This window comes from Geotrypetes seraphini, chromosome 6 (assembly GCF_902459505.1).
Source record: "Geotrypetes seraphini chromosome 6, aGeoSer1.1, whole genome shotgun sequence".
Taxonomy (NCBI): Eukaryota; Metazoa; Chordata; class Amphibia; order Gymnophiona; family Dermophiidae; genus Geotrypetes; species Geotrypetes seraphini.
In genome coordinates this window covers 62,371,884-62,388,791 of record NC_047089.1, presented here as the reverse complement: position 1 = coordinate 62,388,791, position 16,908 = coordinate 62,371,884, and the positions used below count along the sequence as shown (strand labels likewise).

The window sequence follows — 16,908 nt, the reverse complement described above, 5'->3', positions numbered from 1 at the left end:
ACAGTATTTTCCTCCCCTTCCTGCTGAACTCCATGGCCTACTTATGTTAACGGCCTGCAGCCGCCGACAGCAGCCGCCGCAGGCGACATCCACCTGGGGGGGGAGGAAGAGAGAGAGAGAGCTTCAGGCGGCCAGCAGCTGCCGCGGCCGACATCCGCCTCGGGCCGCTGCGGTCGACATCCGCCTGGGGGGGGGGGAGGGAGGAAGATAGAGAGCGAGCTTCGGGCGGCCGACATCCGCCTCGGGCCGCCAGAGAGAGAGCGAGCTTGTGGCGGCCAACAGCCGCCGCGGCCGACATCAACTTGTCTTGCCTTGTGAGGCCAGACCGTAAGCCGCGCATGCGCACTTCCTATGTGTGCTATAGCTCACGGAAAACGGACGCACGCTTAGGAAGTGCGCTTGCGCGGCTTACCGTTTTATTATATTAGATATGTGTATATATATATATGTGGCTTTTAGAATACACAAGGACGAGGGGAAGGTGAGAGGAAGGAAAGATAGTGGCACAGGAGGAGGAGAAGGAGACATGGTGCATGGAGGGGGATAGAGAGATGCGCCCTTACCTGGAGTACTGCATCCAGCACTGGTCACCGTACATGAAGAAAGACATGGTACTACTCGAAAGTGTCCAGAGAAGAGCGACTAAAAGCCCTCCCACTGAAACTAGCTGTTAGGACTATAAATAATAAGACAAAAAAAATACAAACCAACTGTAAGTAGCTATAAAATACACTACGAGACCAAAGTCTCAAATTTAGAAATGTGTGAGCAAAAAAACAAAAAAGGTCTAACGCTGAACCAGGATAGTATCACTGAGAAAATTTTAAACAAATGTAAAGTACTGTTAAGCCAAAATCTCAAAAGAAATGTTGATATATCCAATAAATAATCTTAAAAAACCCTATGTATAAGGATTCATGCCCTAACAACGAAGCTGCTTAATCCAATTATCACAGAAACATGCAGTAAAATTTAATTCAACAAACAAATATGTATTTAGGGCTAGGCAAGAAGTTAAAAGTAAGCGTTATGAGATGTTGAAAGAATGGGAGAGAAAGGGATAATTCTATTTAATATAAAGAATTGTAGAATTTCAAGTGATATATTTAAGTTAAAATGGTTGATATTTTTTGATGCATTTGATGTAACTTATAAAAATGAATGAAGAATTATAAAAAAAAAAAGAAAGAAAGTAAAAGTGGGGACCCAAAAATGTCACACCAAAAAAGACTTAAAAGCCAACATAGACATATAAATAGAGTAACAATAGAAAGTAAACAGACAGTTATGTACATAAATCTAATATCACAAAAATGTGTAGAAATTTAATATAAGACCATCATTACAAGAAAGGATTAAGATCAAGTTAAGCATTTAAACCTGCAGATATAACAGTATTGAACCCATAAAGCAATCTTGGTTCTAACCGTAGCAGCTGAAGATTACTGTTACCTCCACGCCATCTAGTGGACAGTTGTCTGATAGCAAAAAACTTAGGGGTCCTTTTACAAAGGTGCACTAAACATCTTAGCGCGTGCTAAATGCTAACATGTCCATAGACTATAATGGGCGCATTAGTGTTTGGCGCACGCTAAATCAGTTAGCATGCGCTAAGACGCTTCTTAGCATGCCTTTGTAAAAGAGGGGATTAATGTATATTGCTTTGGAAAATTTTATATAAGCATTTTATCAAATTTTAAATAAAACTTGGAAACTTGGAATGGTATGTCCAGTTGATGTCCAGTGCTGTACCAGAGGTGCTGAGGTAATGTTTCCCAAAATGCAGCACTGATGCTCTATGATCCTGGTCTTACACATCCTTTTTGTTTTGTCAACATACAATAATTGGCATGGGTACATAATTACATATAGTACTTGCATAGTAGTGCAATTAGTTTTAGAGCGTAAAGGTAAAGTAATGTCTTGACTTGGATGTTTAAAAGTTGACAGTGCATATTAAACATGAGCCACAAGGAGCATGACCCCCATGTTCTGTGTATTAGGTATTTAAAGGCTAGGCAAAGTGGAGGGAGCCATTTTTCTTTTAAGTTCCTTGTTCCAGAATAAGCAACAACCAATTTATTGTCTCTAAAGCAGCTGTGGCCCTCTGAAATGTGCCAATGCTTCCTGATTATTTCCTGAATTTTGTATGAGTGTTGAGAAAAGTTCAAAGTATACAGTATATCATGTCAGGTTAATTTTTTTTTTTTTTTAATTCTTTATTCATTTTCAAACTTACAATAAGTGTGATAAAATGTCCAAACAAATAAACAATATCTATATTACTTAATAATCATCTATGGTAACAGAGATAAATACTTAACTCCCACTCTTCCCCCCCCATTACCTATCAAATAATCAATACTTATAAAATTCCCCCCCTTCCCTCACAATTGAACTTGTAAATTTAAGGGAAAAGAAAATTTCATCTAATCAGTACAATACTTTGTTAATGGCTCCCAAACATTTTGAAATTTCTTGAAACTACCCCACTGTATTGCCAGAAATCTCTCCATTTTATATATATGACATAAGGAATTCCACCAAAAATTATAATTTAATCTACTCCAGTTTTTCCAATTATACGTAATTTGTTGATTTTTCATTTCTTGGTTATTTAAGAGAGAATCTCGGCTATGTAACATTTTCCCCCTTTTACTAAACCGTGATAGAGTTTATTATCACAGGGAGCCACGCTGAATGCTCCGCACTGATCCTGACGCTCATAGACCCCCCTCTTATACTAAGGCGCGCTAGCCGATTTAGCGTACACTAAATGCTAATGCACCCATTATATTCTATGGCCGCATTAGCATTTAGTGCGTGCTAATTGTTAGCGCATGCTAAATTGGTTAGTGCGCCTTAATAAAAGGATCCCAGAGTTCCTATGAGCATTGGGAACAGCGCAAAGCATTCAGCACCCCTAGAATGAAAATATCATCAATATATCTACGGTAAATCTTTACTCCATTCCTAAATGGAAATACTGCGAGAAAATTGTCTTCAAAATTTGTGACATAGAGATTTGCAATACTAGGTGCCATAGATGCATCCATAGCCATGCCTTTGAACTGCTTAAAAAGCTGTTTTTCAAAGCAAAAATAATTTTCAGTAGGAAGAGCCAAACGAAATAATTAGGAGGTCCTCTTTTTAATGATATTTTCAATAATAGTCTAATTGTGTCATATAAACTTCAAGAAGGGCTGTACAGTAATAACCCCATGGTACCATAAAAATGTTCTTCCCCTCTTTCTACTAATAACAGACCTCAGCCCTGATAAAGTAAGGAGGTTGAAAGGGCAGACTGTGCCAAGGGACACCTGCTGCTATCCTCTTCCCCACACCCTACCCCGCATCTCTTCAAATCGTGACTTGCCACAAGTAGCAACTCTTACCTGCTGCTTGCACAGGCCTCATTCATCCCTCTGATATCACCTCCTGTTCACTTCCTGTTTGCGGGGACCAAGAAGTGACATCAGACAGAAGGAAGAGGCTGGTGCAAGCAGTGAATAAGAGATGTTGATTGCAGCTGACAAAGATTTGAAGAGGTACGAGGGAGGAAGGCCATGGAAGAGGGTGCATCGTGGGGGGCACATGGTGCGGTGATGTTGGGGGCCATGTGGCTCAATAATACTGGGTACCTCCATCCTAGGCACAAGCTATGCTCTCTATGCCACTCAAAGTAGGGTTGCTAGATTTTCCAATTGGAAAATCTGGACCTCTAGACCCACCCCAGGCCCGCTCAGTTCCGCCCATTTCCACCCTGTAACGCCCTAATCCCACCCCTAATCCTGCCCTAGCCCCGCTCCCCACTGCCTGTTCTTGTCGGACAGGGAGGAAGTCCGCGCATGTGATTGGCTGGCCCGGAACTTCCTCTTCTGACGTCGGGGGAAGGCTTGTGGGCCGGCCACTTGTGCAGTCGCTGCACACACCTCTGTTGCTGCATGTTGGCAGGGCAGGGCGGGGAATGGAGCATGGCAGGGTTGGCTTTGGGGGTAGGGTGGGGAGGCAGGGAGAAATCGATGGCAGTGGCAGTGGTAGCTTCAGTGAGGGGGGCAGGCAAGGAGAGATCCCAGGCAGTGGCCATCCTACATACCCCAATAGGCAGCCCGCGTACCCCCTAGGGTACGCATACCACAGGTTGAGAAACACTGTTTTAGATCGATGATGGTGTGCTGACTGTAAGGCAATTTATGTTTCCTTATGGAGATATAAGCCACTGAGGTCTTTTCCTCCCGGATTTAATATACAATGATGAATGGTGCCAAGGTAGACTTGTAATTTAGAATTGGGACATTAGTGCCTAGCCATTAATACAAAAATAGAAAATAAGCCATTTTACTGCTGCATTAAAAATGGCTGTAGTGTGTGAGAAAAGACCTGCATAAATCCACTTTAAAAAAAAAAATATTTTTTAATAAGATTTACAATAATTATCCAAGAATCCTAAATCCACTTTTTACCGCAACTTAGTTAATCTATGATGTGCCACTAATATTCAGTCAAGGGTTTCTCCATTCTGAAACACGCCTTGGTTTTATTAAGAGGTCCTTGTACTATCACTTTTTTCCCCTCACATATTCTTTTTGTCTTGCTGCAGTAGAGAATGACACAGGGACAAATATTTCACCATCCCCGCGGGAACTCATTTTCCCACCCTGTCCCGGCGAGTTCTTTTCCTGTCCCTGCCCCATTCCTGCAAGCTCTGTCCTCATCCGCACAAGCCTCAAACACTTTCAAATCATAAGTGTCCAAGGCTTGTGCGGTTAAGGCAGAGCTTACAGGAATGGGGCAGGGACAAGGACAGCGACAAAATTCATGGGGACGGGACAGGGGAATTGAGTTCCTGTGGGGATAGGGGAAAAATTTCTCCCTGTGTCATTCTCTAGACTGCAGCAAGCATGTAGTCTTTGTATGGAAGGTTTTGCATCTAAGTTATTATCACATGTTATTATCTGAAACAGCTGTATATACTATGAGTCATCATGTATTTGTTTGTTTCTTGATATGAATATGCAGGACACTGCCTTGAATGATTTTCTTTGAAAAAGGCAGGAAATTTTATTAGCATTTTATATACATACATACAGGAAAAAAAAATTAAAATTATTAAGTAACAAACAATAACAATAATACTGTCTAATAAATAATGTGCAGCAAGAATGGATTATAGAGCTCATTGAATTTTCCAGAATTAATATAATTATACAATGAGCATTCTCTTACTTTTAGCTTCTGAAAGAATTAGGTAATCTCTGCATAATTCATTTTCTTTTGCAGACCCCTCCAGTAAATCAAAACGCTTCTTTTGAAGCGAACCCTATCCAAATGTAGTTCCCTTTTCCACTTGCCTCCTTTCATTTTCTATCTCGATGTATTTAATAATTTCCCTACCCCCCATTTCCCTTTTAGCCTTAGATACTATATTACGGTAGTTTGTTTTTTAAAAAAAATTATTTGATTGTTAACCGTTTAGATACCTGTTTGATGTCTTGTTACCAACCACAAAGATCCCTGCGTTCTACAGGTGCTGCATTGTTGAAAACATGTAGATACGAATGCTATGACTTTTACATGTGCAGGAGTTAAACTATGGAATGGCCTTGTTGGCCAGATTTTAAAATGTGGAGAGAGGAATTCTTTTAGGAAAACGTTGAAGACTCAACTATTTGTTAATGCATTTTTCTGAGCAATTGATTTATACCACATTGAAGTTATGCTACACTGAATATGTCTATTTTATCTTCTTATTTTGTATAGACTTTTAACATTTTATGTATGTAACCCCTTGTGAACCGTTTTGGATAAAAACGGTATAGAAATTTTAAAAATAAATAAATTTAGCAAAGGGAGACCATCTTAAATTTCTTTTATGGCTTCACAGGGAGAACTTTATGGAAGAACAAGGACTGGATCAGAGGCCCAAGTGTCGCCACAAGAGAGAAGAGCCACAGGCAAACAGTAAAGATTTTAGGTAACGGAAAACATTTCTCTGTGTGTTGTTTGCGCTTATGGCTTTAAAAGTTTATTTAAATTGCATATTGTCCAAGTTCATCTGTATTAGCAGAATCAATTACTTGTTTCAAGGCATTAAAAAAACAAACAAACAACGAATGTACTTATGGACCCTGCTGTGAACAATAGGAAGCTACAAGGGACAGAGAGAACGGCAGATGGGAAGGATTAAGAGATGTTGAAAATGCAAATTAAGGACTAGGTACCACTATACCATTATAGATACCAGATTGACTGGGGGATGCTCCAGCACAGGTCTGAGAAACCATGCACTAAAGTATGTGGAACCTGTGCAGAGCTTATAGGATAGAGGTGACATTTCAACTTTCTTTGCATTTAGTAGCATTGTGGAGAAGACAGGATGCTAGGGGAGAGTGTGGCGCAGTGGTTAAAGCTGCAGCCTCAGCACCCTGGGGTTGTGGGTTCAAACCCACGCTGCTCCTTGTGACCCTGGGCAAGTCACTTAATCCCCCCATTGCCCCAGGTACATTAGGTAGATTGTGAGCCTGCCGGGACAGACAGGGAAAAATGCTTGAGTACCTGAATAAATTAATGTAAACTGTTCTGAACTCCCCTGGGAGAATGGTATAGAAAATTGAATAAATAAATAAAATAAAAATAGAGACAATGAATAGCATAAGGAGATGGAAATTTAATAGAGGAGGGGTGCAAAAGGAAGAGAGGGAGTAGAAGGGAAAAGAGAGAGGAGATGGAAATTTAATAGAGGAGGGGAGCAAAAGGAAGGGAGGGAGTAGAAGGGAAAGGAGAGAGGAGATGGAAATTTATTAGAGGAGGGGAGCAAAAGGAAGGGAGGGAGTAGAAGGGAAAGTAGAGAGAACATAAGAACATAAGAATAGCCTTACTGGGTCAGACCAATGGTCCATCAAGCCCAGTATCCTGTTCTCACAGTGGCCAATCCAGGTCACTAGTACCTGGCCAAAACCCAAGGAGTAACAATATTCCTTGCTACCAATACAGGGCAAGCAGTGGCTTCCCCTGTGTCTTTCTCAAAAACAGACTATGGACTTTTCCTCTAGGAACTTATCCAAACCTTTCTTAAGATCAGCTACGCTATCTGCTCTTACCAACATCCTCTGGCAATGCATTCCAGAGCTTAATTATTCTCTGAGTGGAAAAAAAAAGTCCTCCTATTGGTTTTAAAAGTATTTCATCGAGTAACTTCATCGAGTGTCCCCTAGTCTTTGTAATTTTTGACGGAGTGAAAACTCGATCCACTTGTATCTGTTCTACTCCACTCAGAACATGATTTACAAAGCAAAAGAGACATAGCGGAATAAAGGTAGAAGAAAGCAGGAGGGGCAGAGAAGGAAAGGACACGGAGTGGAGAGAAAAGAGGAAATGTGTGTAGCTCCATGCCCCAACTCACAAATACCTACGATAGGCCAACCCCAGACATATCACATTCGACTCTTCCTCTCCTTTACACATTCCTATATACACCTCGTATGTACCTACACCTCGTGTCCCCGCTGCAGCTGGTTGAAGTAGATGTGCCCAAGTCTGCCAGTGGAGGAAGCACAAATAGTGGCGTAGTGAGGGGCGGTCTACCCCAGGCACCATGTTGGTGGGGGGTGCCAGCACCCCTCCTCCTCTCCGCCCCTTCCCACTCCTCCCAATGCCACAAGTGCGCTCCCTTCCCTTCCCCCGTACCTCCTTTTGTCCACCGCATCAGCTCTCCCACTGACGTTACTTCTGGGCACCACGCATAGAAAGTGACATCAGAGGGAGAGCTGCCAGGGTTGCGAGGAGAACGTGCGGTGCACAGCTAGAGGTATGGGGGAAGGGAAGAGGGGAGCGAGCGCGGTACGGGGGATTGGGGAAGGAGCGGGGGCGGAGATGAGGGTGGGGGGAGGGGCACCTCAACCCCAGGTGGCTCTCACTCTCACTATAAAATGTACACTTTCAATTGAAGACTGTTATGGTAAGATGATGTTGCAGTTGTGCAGAAATAATGAAGAACCAGTAAAGCTCAATGTTCGCTCAAAAAGAAGGAAAAAGCCTCAGAACGGGCCCTCCCACCACCACAAAGGTGGATATAGTAGGTGGTTGAGCGATAACCTCACAGGCAAAACCTTCATTCGAAAATGAGCACTAAAACACTTGAGCATGAACTGTGCTTCACATAAAAAGTTTTTCAGACAGAGGAACAGATTCCACTTATCTTAATGCTGATCAGCACACCACTCTCACTATGCCACTAAGCACAAACGAGCCATGAGGGCAATTTTATACAGTGGCACCTAGAAGTAGGCACCTTTATGCAGTAGGTGTTATTCTACAAGGTAGCACCTTAGTGCCTAACTACAAGGGGAGGGGCATACACATAGGTGGAGCCTAAGTAGGCCTTGGACTTATGTCCCAGGTATGCACATAGCTTATGTTACTATGTTAGAATACTATAAACTAGATGCGTCACTTGATGCTCCTAGGCATGCCAACTTACGCCTTCCATTGACATGGCATAAGAGGGTATGCCAAAACATAGGCATGCCAATGCCATCTTATACTAGTACTGTATATAGTGGAATCTTGGCATCATGATGGTGTTATAGAATTGGGTCTCAATTTAATAACGGTAGCTTTATATACTAGTGAAAGTAAAAATCTCTCAACTGCTTTCCAAACTGAATAGTCTCACAGAAAAGCATAAGAAAGAGACACAAAGGAAGTAGGGCTATTAACATCTTCGTCTTAATTCTTTTAACCCCTGCTTTTAACTTCATGGTGAAAAAGGAAAGAATAGGGCCAGATGGCATCACAGTACATCGAAACCTTAAAAATAAAAGCCATTTAAAGTGCCTGAAATGATCAAATATGGCAATACAATGGCCCTGTCTTAAACAAATACTTATTCAAAGCAGACATCTGTTAGAAGAAGGTATTTTTGAGCGTTGAAATCAGTCATTAACAGATTACCACAACATACACGAGAAATTATTTTATAACTCACCAGGGAGATTTTTTTAAAAACTTCCTCAGTTAATAGTGCATTTATCTTCTTAAACAAGTATTGGGAGGCTAAGGATGCAAGAGGCACCTCTAAGCAGAAAAAAACAGTTTTTAGCTGTTTGGGATCCCTAGCGTAATTCTTTACTACCTCAAAAGCGCAGCCAAATTTTGAATTTGCAATAAGTTTACCCTGTCTACCCTGTTTCCTTTTCTACCTCGTCTCTATCCTGGGGGGGTTGGCGGGTTGGGGGGGGCTAGCCTGTGGTGGGGAGTGTGGTGGGGAATTAGATGTTCTCTTTGGTTCTTTCTTGTCTGGTCCTTTTTTTTTTGCTGCTGGCCATTGGGATGTGGGACTAGACATGTATCGGAGGAGGGGGGGTCCATCTTAGTTTGGAACAAGTGGGAAAATTGTTGATGCCTTGACTGTAAACAAAAGAAAAATCCAACACAATCTGCAGTAAAGTAAAAGCAACACAAGGAAAAACAAAGAAGAACTGCAGACAAGTGTACAAAATGCAGGCTATGTTTATTATATCAATTAATGATTGCGGTTAATGTTACCACCTATACACAAACCTAGGGACCCGACACGGTCCATGTTTCGGTTAACATGCCTTCATCAGGGGTCCTAGATTGGCACGGTATCTAATTGAACCGCAAACAGAAAAAAAACAATAGCCTGTATGGATTGAAGGTAAACACTGATCCAAAACCAAAACACAGATCGTGTTGGGTCCCTAGGTTTGTGTATAGGTGGTAACATTAACCGTAATCATTAATTGATATAGTAAACATAGTTGACTGTACCTTTTTGCTTATGCTGTTATTGTTCTTTTGTCATCAATAAAATTATTTTGAGTTAAACAAGTAAAAGAGGCCGTTATTATGTGCAGGCTTGCATTTTGTGCCACAGGAGATAATGCAAATACATCTGCTCTAAGTGCACAGGCATGTAACCCGAGCCACAGTCCTGCTCAAGGTGAAAAAAAAGGAGACCTGCTGCAGTAATCCCACATCTTGCAGACCATTGCATTTCAGCACTATCTGCTGGACAACCCTCCTCCCTTCCACCGCCACAAATGGCATAGCCTGCTCTTCCCTGTGTTCTCCACAGTGGATAGGAAGAACAGAAGCAGCTGTTGGCAGAAAGAATGGTGTCAGGAGACCAGATCCACCGCTGTCCACGGGCGTGACTTCTCAGTGCAAAAGCTGCACTGGAAGCCATTGAATTAACCTTCTAACACAGTGTTCTTCAACCTTTTTACAGCTATGGACTGGCGGAAATAAAATAATTATTTTGTGAACCGGCAAACTATTAAGACTGAAATAAAAAACCCCGTCTCTGCCACATCCCCGCAGCTTGGTCCCCGTCCCATCCCCGTCTCCATCCCATGTACAGAGAGTGGGGAAAGAGAGATCGATCCATGGTGCATCTTTTCCATTCCCTCCACTACCATATCCAACATTTTTCCCTCTCTCATCCCCCGGATCATGTAAAGCATTTTTCACTATTGCCCACCTGCCCCATGCTCAACATTTCTCTTTCTATCACCCATCTCCAGCACCATGCCACATCTCTCCCTCCATCACTATGTCCAACATTCCTCCCCCTTGCATCCCCTTCAATCTATCCCTCTGTTCCCTCTCCACCACCATATCCAACATTTCTCCCTCTCATCCTTCTCTTCCTCACTCCTCTCTCTCTCTATGCCCAACAATTTCTTCCTTTCCCCATGTGCACCATCTTTCCCTCTCACTTACACATTCATCCCCAACAATTCTCTCTTTCTATTCCCTCCTTTGTGTCCCAAGTTCATGCCTCCTCTCTTCCTTCTGTGTCCCGAGTTCGTGTCCCCCCAACCTTTGTCCCAAATTCATGCCCCTCCCATGTCCCAACACGCACCTCCCCCCCTCTTTTATCCCTTACTTGTTCAGGCCTGTCCAGCTTCTCTCCCTTACTTGTTCAGGGCTGTCCAACCTCTGCCAAAGTCAGATCAGTGTCCCCTGCAAATGCGTGTCCATCTTCCTTTTGGCTTGGCTGCTCCTTATCTTCAGCACCAGCTGTACTTGTTTGCTGGGACAGCGTGCAGTGGCTCTTGCATGCTGCTGACCTGGTTCTGGTTCCGGGTCAGCCATGTGCAGCGTGCAAGAGTCACTGTGTGCTGTCCCAGCAAACATGTACAGTTGGCGGTGAAGCTAAAGAGCAGCCAAGCTGTAAGGAAGACGGACATGCGCTTGCAGGGAACACTAATTATTCACGGACCGGCAGGAAATTTTTGCGAACCAGCAGTTGAAGAGCACTGATCTAACAAGACCCTCCAAAACATTTTGCTCTAGACACATGTCTAGTTTGCCTATGCTTTAAACCTACCCTAACTGAACCACAGATTGTATAATTAACAGGAACACGTTCCTCTGTTTGACTGATGTCATATCTGAGACCAAACCTAATGGGACGCTCAAGTTACAATGAAAACCGCTTGAGATAAGTAACTCAGCTGTCAATTGTTTTTCTAACTAAGCGAGTAATGCACTTTGAATAAGTTAAAAGTTAAATTTGACAGGGTTGGACTTTTAATCACATTATTTAAGCTTTACTAAAGAAAAAGTTTTAAAAAATTACTTATAAATATATAAAAAAAATTAAAAAATTATTAAGTCCAGGTTTTTTGGCCTATGACTAGAGTATGGAGCTGTAACATTACGCTGACCGTTCAGTCCATGATAGGACTACGCGTTCCATGATAGGACTACGCGTATGCTCCGAATCTGAGGCCACCTGTTTGGTGTATTTGTCATATTAGAAAATGTATAACCTAATCAGGTGAAACTCAGGTCTGGGTTGTGGAGAAGGTAAATTGGAAGCACAAATTTCACAGTTTGAACACATGGCGTAGGAATTCCTGCAGAGCCGCGTTTTCAAAAAGAGTGTAGGTTTCCACTCGTTGAATTTTCCAGCAAACAGATAAGTGTCCCTCTAAGGATTGTTAGCATTTGCAGACTTGAGTGGAAGAAAATATCACATTCAGGTCATTAGAGAGGCACAAGAAGGGACTATCAAAGTGCAATGATGGTCCCTATTTAATCTTCATGCGGCTCCTATGCAGGAGATGAGGGTACTGATCACTTTTACACAGTACATATAAAATTTCAAAAAATCTTATATACAAAACATTATCCTTTTGAACCTAGTGCTTTGGTGATAGTAAAATGTTTTGAATGCACTATAGGGATTTTATTGTAATATACTCCTGTTTGTAATTAGTTAACCTATCTATTCGGTGACCTGTCATATGAGCGCAGGACAATTGCGCTCCAACAAATACGCCCCAACAATTGCACGCATGGACAATTGTGGCGGTGGATACTATTTTGTCTTTTTGAGGGTTACAAAGTAACCCTCTTTTTTGAAGGGGGGACCCTGCCTACACTTTAAAGATTCACTTGCTCTCTAGTGTTAGGGTAAGGTTTATATCATGATTATGGGAACCCTAATCATGATATAAACCTTACCCTAACACAAAGGCCCTGATTTCCTGACACAAGGAATGAGGCCTGAGGAGTGTCAGCAAAATCAGGGCCTTCCACTTACGGGCCGCAATTGTCAGGGCGCATTTGTCCCAGCGCAATTGTCCTGTGCGGATTTGTCGGTGTACCTATCTATTCACCATGGTTCAAGATGGTACTCATAGTCATTACACTGATGAAGATTTGTGGCATGCTTCAGCTCCTTAAAGCAGAAGACTTGCTGTGATGTTATAATCAATCACATCTTTCTTTTCTGGACATATTGATTTGCAAAGAGGATATGAATATTAGAGCCACATTGTATATGAATCTATGGAACAAAGCCTAATCTAATCTAATCTTCCATTTGTGAGTCATACAAACCTATACAAGCTCAAGGCGACAGTAATTCTTTGAGAATTCCGAGTTGTCATCCATGTTGACTCAAATTAGGACTCGCATTCAGCCTATTTGTATGGCTCCAAAGGTTGTTTTCTGAGGTCTGTGAGCATAAGAACAGCCTTAGTGGGTCAGTCCATAATCACTAGTATCTGGCAAAAACCCAGAGTCTAAATCAAAAAGGGTTTATTTTGGATAGTAAAAATATCAAACATTTGAAATCTTCAAAACAAGCCAATGTAAATAACTCACATACATATCATCACACAAGTAGATAACATCCTGCTCAAGCTGTTCATACAGAAGTCAAAAAATCACTCAATAGGTGTAATAGTGAAATTAATACTTCTAGAACGCACATTTAGAATTAAAAAATATGTTTAATTTATAAATATGAGAAAATGAATGCTGATTTGTCGAGGAATATAAAAATTTTTAAATTAATATGGGGCCCATTGATGTCGTTTGTAGAATTATTATAGTTTTGAATTTGTTGATATATCAAATGCACATCCAGGGGGAGGGGGGAGGTGGATTTTTCTTTGAATTTAATTTTTGAATTTTTTTTATTGATAGATGGTGGGTTGGATTGGTTTGGGTTTTAAATAATTAAATATTTATATAGGTGCTTACTATTTCCTTATAAAGATGAAAAATATGCTAATTAGCACTTTTTGAAGGATATGAATATATTTCACTAGTCTTTAAGCCCGTTACATTAACGGGTGCTAGAAAGCAGCCCTCTTTCCCTCTCCCCCTCCAGTTCCTCCCTAACTGTCTCTCCGTGGCCCCCCTTCTGTCTTCCCCCCCTAAGCAAAATGATCTGCCTCCCAGCACACCCCTCCCCACGAAGCAGCCCCCTTTCCCTCTACCCCTCCAATTCCTCCCTGACAGTGTCTCCGTGGCCCCCCTTCTGTCTCCCCTCCCAAGCAAAGCTGTCTGCCTCCCAGCACACCCCTCTCCCCCAAAGCAGACTCCTTTCCCTCTACCCCTCCAATTCCTCCCTGACTGTCTCTCCGTGGCACTCCATTTTGTTTCCCCCCCCAAGCAAAGCTGTCTGCCTCCAAGCACACCCCTCCCCCAAAGCAGGCCCCTTTCCTTCTCCCGCTCCAGTTCCTCCCTGTCTCTCTGTGGCCCCACTTCTGTCTCCCCCCCAAGCAAAGCTGTCTGCCTCCAAGCACAGCCCTTCCCCAAAGCAGGCCCCTTTCCCTCTCCAGCTCCAGTTCCTCCCTGTTTCTCCATGGCCCCCCTTCTGTCTCCCCCCCCAAGCAAAGCTGTGTGCCTCCAAGCACACCCCTCCCCCAAAGCAGGCCCCTTTCCCTCTTCCGCTCCAGTTCCTCCCTGTCTCTTTGTGGCCCACCCGATTTTCTCTTCTCACGGTCTGGCCAGCTCCCCTAGTCCCTTCCCGCGGTCGACAAACCTCTTGGCTCCAGCAGCGGCCGCAGCACTGTAAACACGCTGCTTCGCGGCCTCTACTGCCCCGATTTGCTCTTTCGTACGGAAGAGCAAATCGGGGCAGTAGAGGCCGCGAAGCAGCGTGTTTACAGTGCTGCGGCCGCTGCTGGAGCCAAGAGGTTTGTCAACCGCGGGAAGGGGGTGGTGGCGGTGGCGGCAAGGGACTAAGGTAGCCGGCCAGACCGCGAGAAGAGAAAATCGGGTGGGAGGCTCAACGGGGATTGGGGGGGGGGGCGAAGACGACGACGAAGACGCACTGAGCCCTTGCTTTCTCCCTAGCTCCCAGTGCCCTAGCGGTCTGTACACCGCGATCTGGAGAGCAGGGAGTCCAACGGTTGCGGCTGGCAAGCAATGCGGCTGGGAAGCAGTAAGGCTGGGGACTCGCACATGCGCACGTCTGCAAAGCCACGGACATACATCTCACAGATCAGGGATTTCAGATCATGCAGGTCTCAGTGCGCATGCGCGTCTAGCGTTTTATTATATTAGATTAATAACTATATAATAATTTTTGATGGGAAAAATGTGTTGATCTATTTATATATTTTAAGGATTTTAAGTGATGTATAAAGTGTAAAATGATTTTTTCTTGTATTCACTTAATGAAAGTGTTACAAATGAATAAAGATATTTAAACAAAAAAAGAATTCAAAAATATGCTCAGAGACACGAAGGCAACAACATGGAGCCGCTGCCCCAAGAGAAAATTGCCTCACCACCCAGTCATTCCTTAAAGGACCCACAGCAACAAGAGGGCATCCGTTGAAAATCAGGGGTGGGAAATTTCATGGCGACACCAGAAAATATTTCTTCACCGAAAGGGTGATTGATCGCTGGAATAATCTTCCACAACAGGTAATTGAGGCCAGCAGGGTGCCAGATTTTAAGAAAAGATGGGATTGGCATGTCGGATCTCTACATGGAGGTAGTTAGGGGGTGGGCCATTAGTGTGGGCAGACTAGGTGGGCCGTGGCCCTTTTCTGCCGTCATGTTCTATGTTTCTATATTGTAAATTCCAGTGAAAAAAAAAAAAATTATTTGCTGCAAACTAGCATAGAAAAAGTTCTTATACTTTGAACAGTCACAAGCAAACACTTAGCTTGATCAAAGGTTCCATTTTGTTTTTCACATTGAACTTCCTTCCCACCCTTAAACATATCTCACTGAAATTTATTTTCTAAATCAATAATCAAGATTAGCTAAAAAAAAGTGTCTGAGAAAAAAGGAAAACAGCAACACTTATCTAAGTGGCCAAATTGCCAGATCCAACGTTGGTACGTGTTTTGATTGAACACCCGTCGCTCTGCTGTGTCAAGAGCGTTTCAGCCTGAAAAGACCTTCCTTAGAGGTCTGATGACCTGTTGCTGAACTCCGTGGTTACAACGCGCTCCTGCTGCGATCAATCATGCCTCTTGTTACACAAGGGGCTATCTTATCTTGCATTCCAATCAAGATTTTCTGTCGGAACACCATGGATATGTCACAGAAGACCTTGTTTTCATATTGCTGTTTACTAATAAGTCAGCAACTAGTCCTTTAGCAAGCCGCATGCATTGGCGTGAGTTGGCATTATGTGGAATTTTTGTCCTCAACTTCCTCTTATAGCTAATCAAACAGGTCATAATAAGAAAGGAACATACTGTACGACAACTAGACTTCCCAAGTGAGCAACAGTCCTCTTAATAATTATATTATCCATTTTGGGGTTAGATGCTGTTTGATTGAGTGTTACTAGCAGCGCTGAGATCAAAAAGTCGATAGTGATTCTGAATGCAGCTCCAGGATCTTGAATGGGATTGAAGTTCTATCTCTTCTCTTGTTTTACAGCTGTGGTCGTTGTAGCGTTTGTGATCTGCTGGCTGCCCTTCCATATCGGCAGGATTATATTCGTAAATATAACGGATATGCAGATGCTCTACTTCTCTCAGTACTTTAATATGGCGGCCATGCTGCTTTTCTACCTAAGTGCGTCTATCAACCCGATCCTCTACAACCTCATTTCAAAGAAATACCGAGCTGCGGCCTACAAGCTTCTGAGGCCTGTTCCACCTGGGAAAAGAGCTTACTCTGTGACCAGAGATGACACTGGAGGCTACACGGACACCAGTGCCAGCATACAGAATGACTATGTGATTAATAATTAAGATTACATTGTATATATGTCTGTGAGGAACATTTACAAATATTTTACTATAAGGGCAATTCAGTTTAGCACTGAGGTAATCAAAGAACAGCTGTTATTTATTGTAATCTCTGTGTATTGTAGCTTCAGGTGTATTTTTATGTAGTCCTTCATTCTTTGATCTGTAAGTAAATTAGACAAGAATGTGTGGTAATATAGCAAACATACCTAATTGTGGGAAAAATTACAAAATATGAAGACACTAAGGCATAATGTGAAAAAAGAAAGCTATTGATTTGTAATATATATATCACTGCATAACTGTTAGCAAGAGAAAAGGTTGTATGTCTTTCTCAAAAAGTTAAAGTGCTGAGTTTATAGCTTTCTCAAAAAGATGCAATTCTACCCCCCACCCCCCACCAATATTTTCTGCATAGGAG

The 16,908-nt window shown here is 42.6% G+C and overlaps 1 protein-coding gene across 1 annotated transcript in view; it reads left to right on the top strand.

The window, feature by feature from the left end:
* LOC117362893 (motilin receptor-like) overlaps nt 1-16,518 on the top strand; it is a 45,117-nt gene extending 28,599 nt beyond the window's left edge. The window contains exons 2-3 of the mRNA XM_033949981.1: nt 5,885-5,974; nt 16,174-16,518. Coding sequence (XP_033805872.1) covers nt 5,885-5,974; nt 16,174-16,490 — 407 coding nt within the window. The 3' untranslated portion in view covers nt 16,491-16,518. The remainder of the gene's footprint in view (nt 1-5,884; nt 5,975-16,173) is intronic.
* The last annotated feature ends 390 nt before the right edge of the window (nt 16,519-16,908 follow it).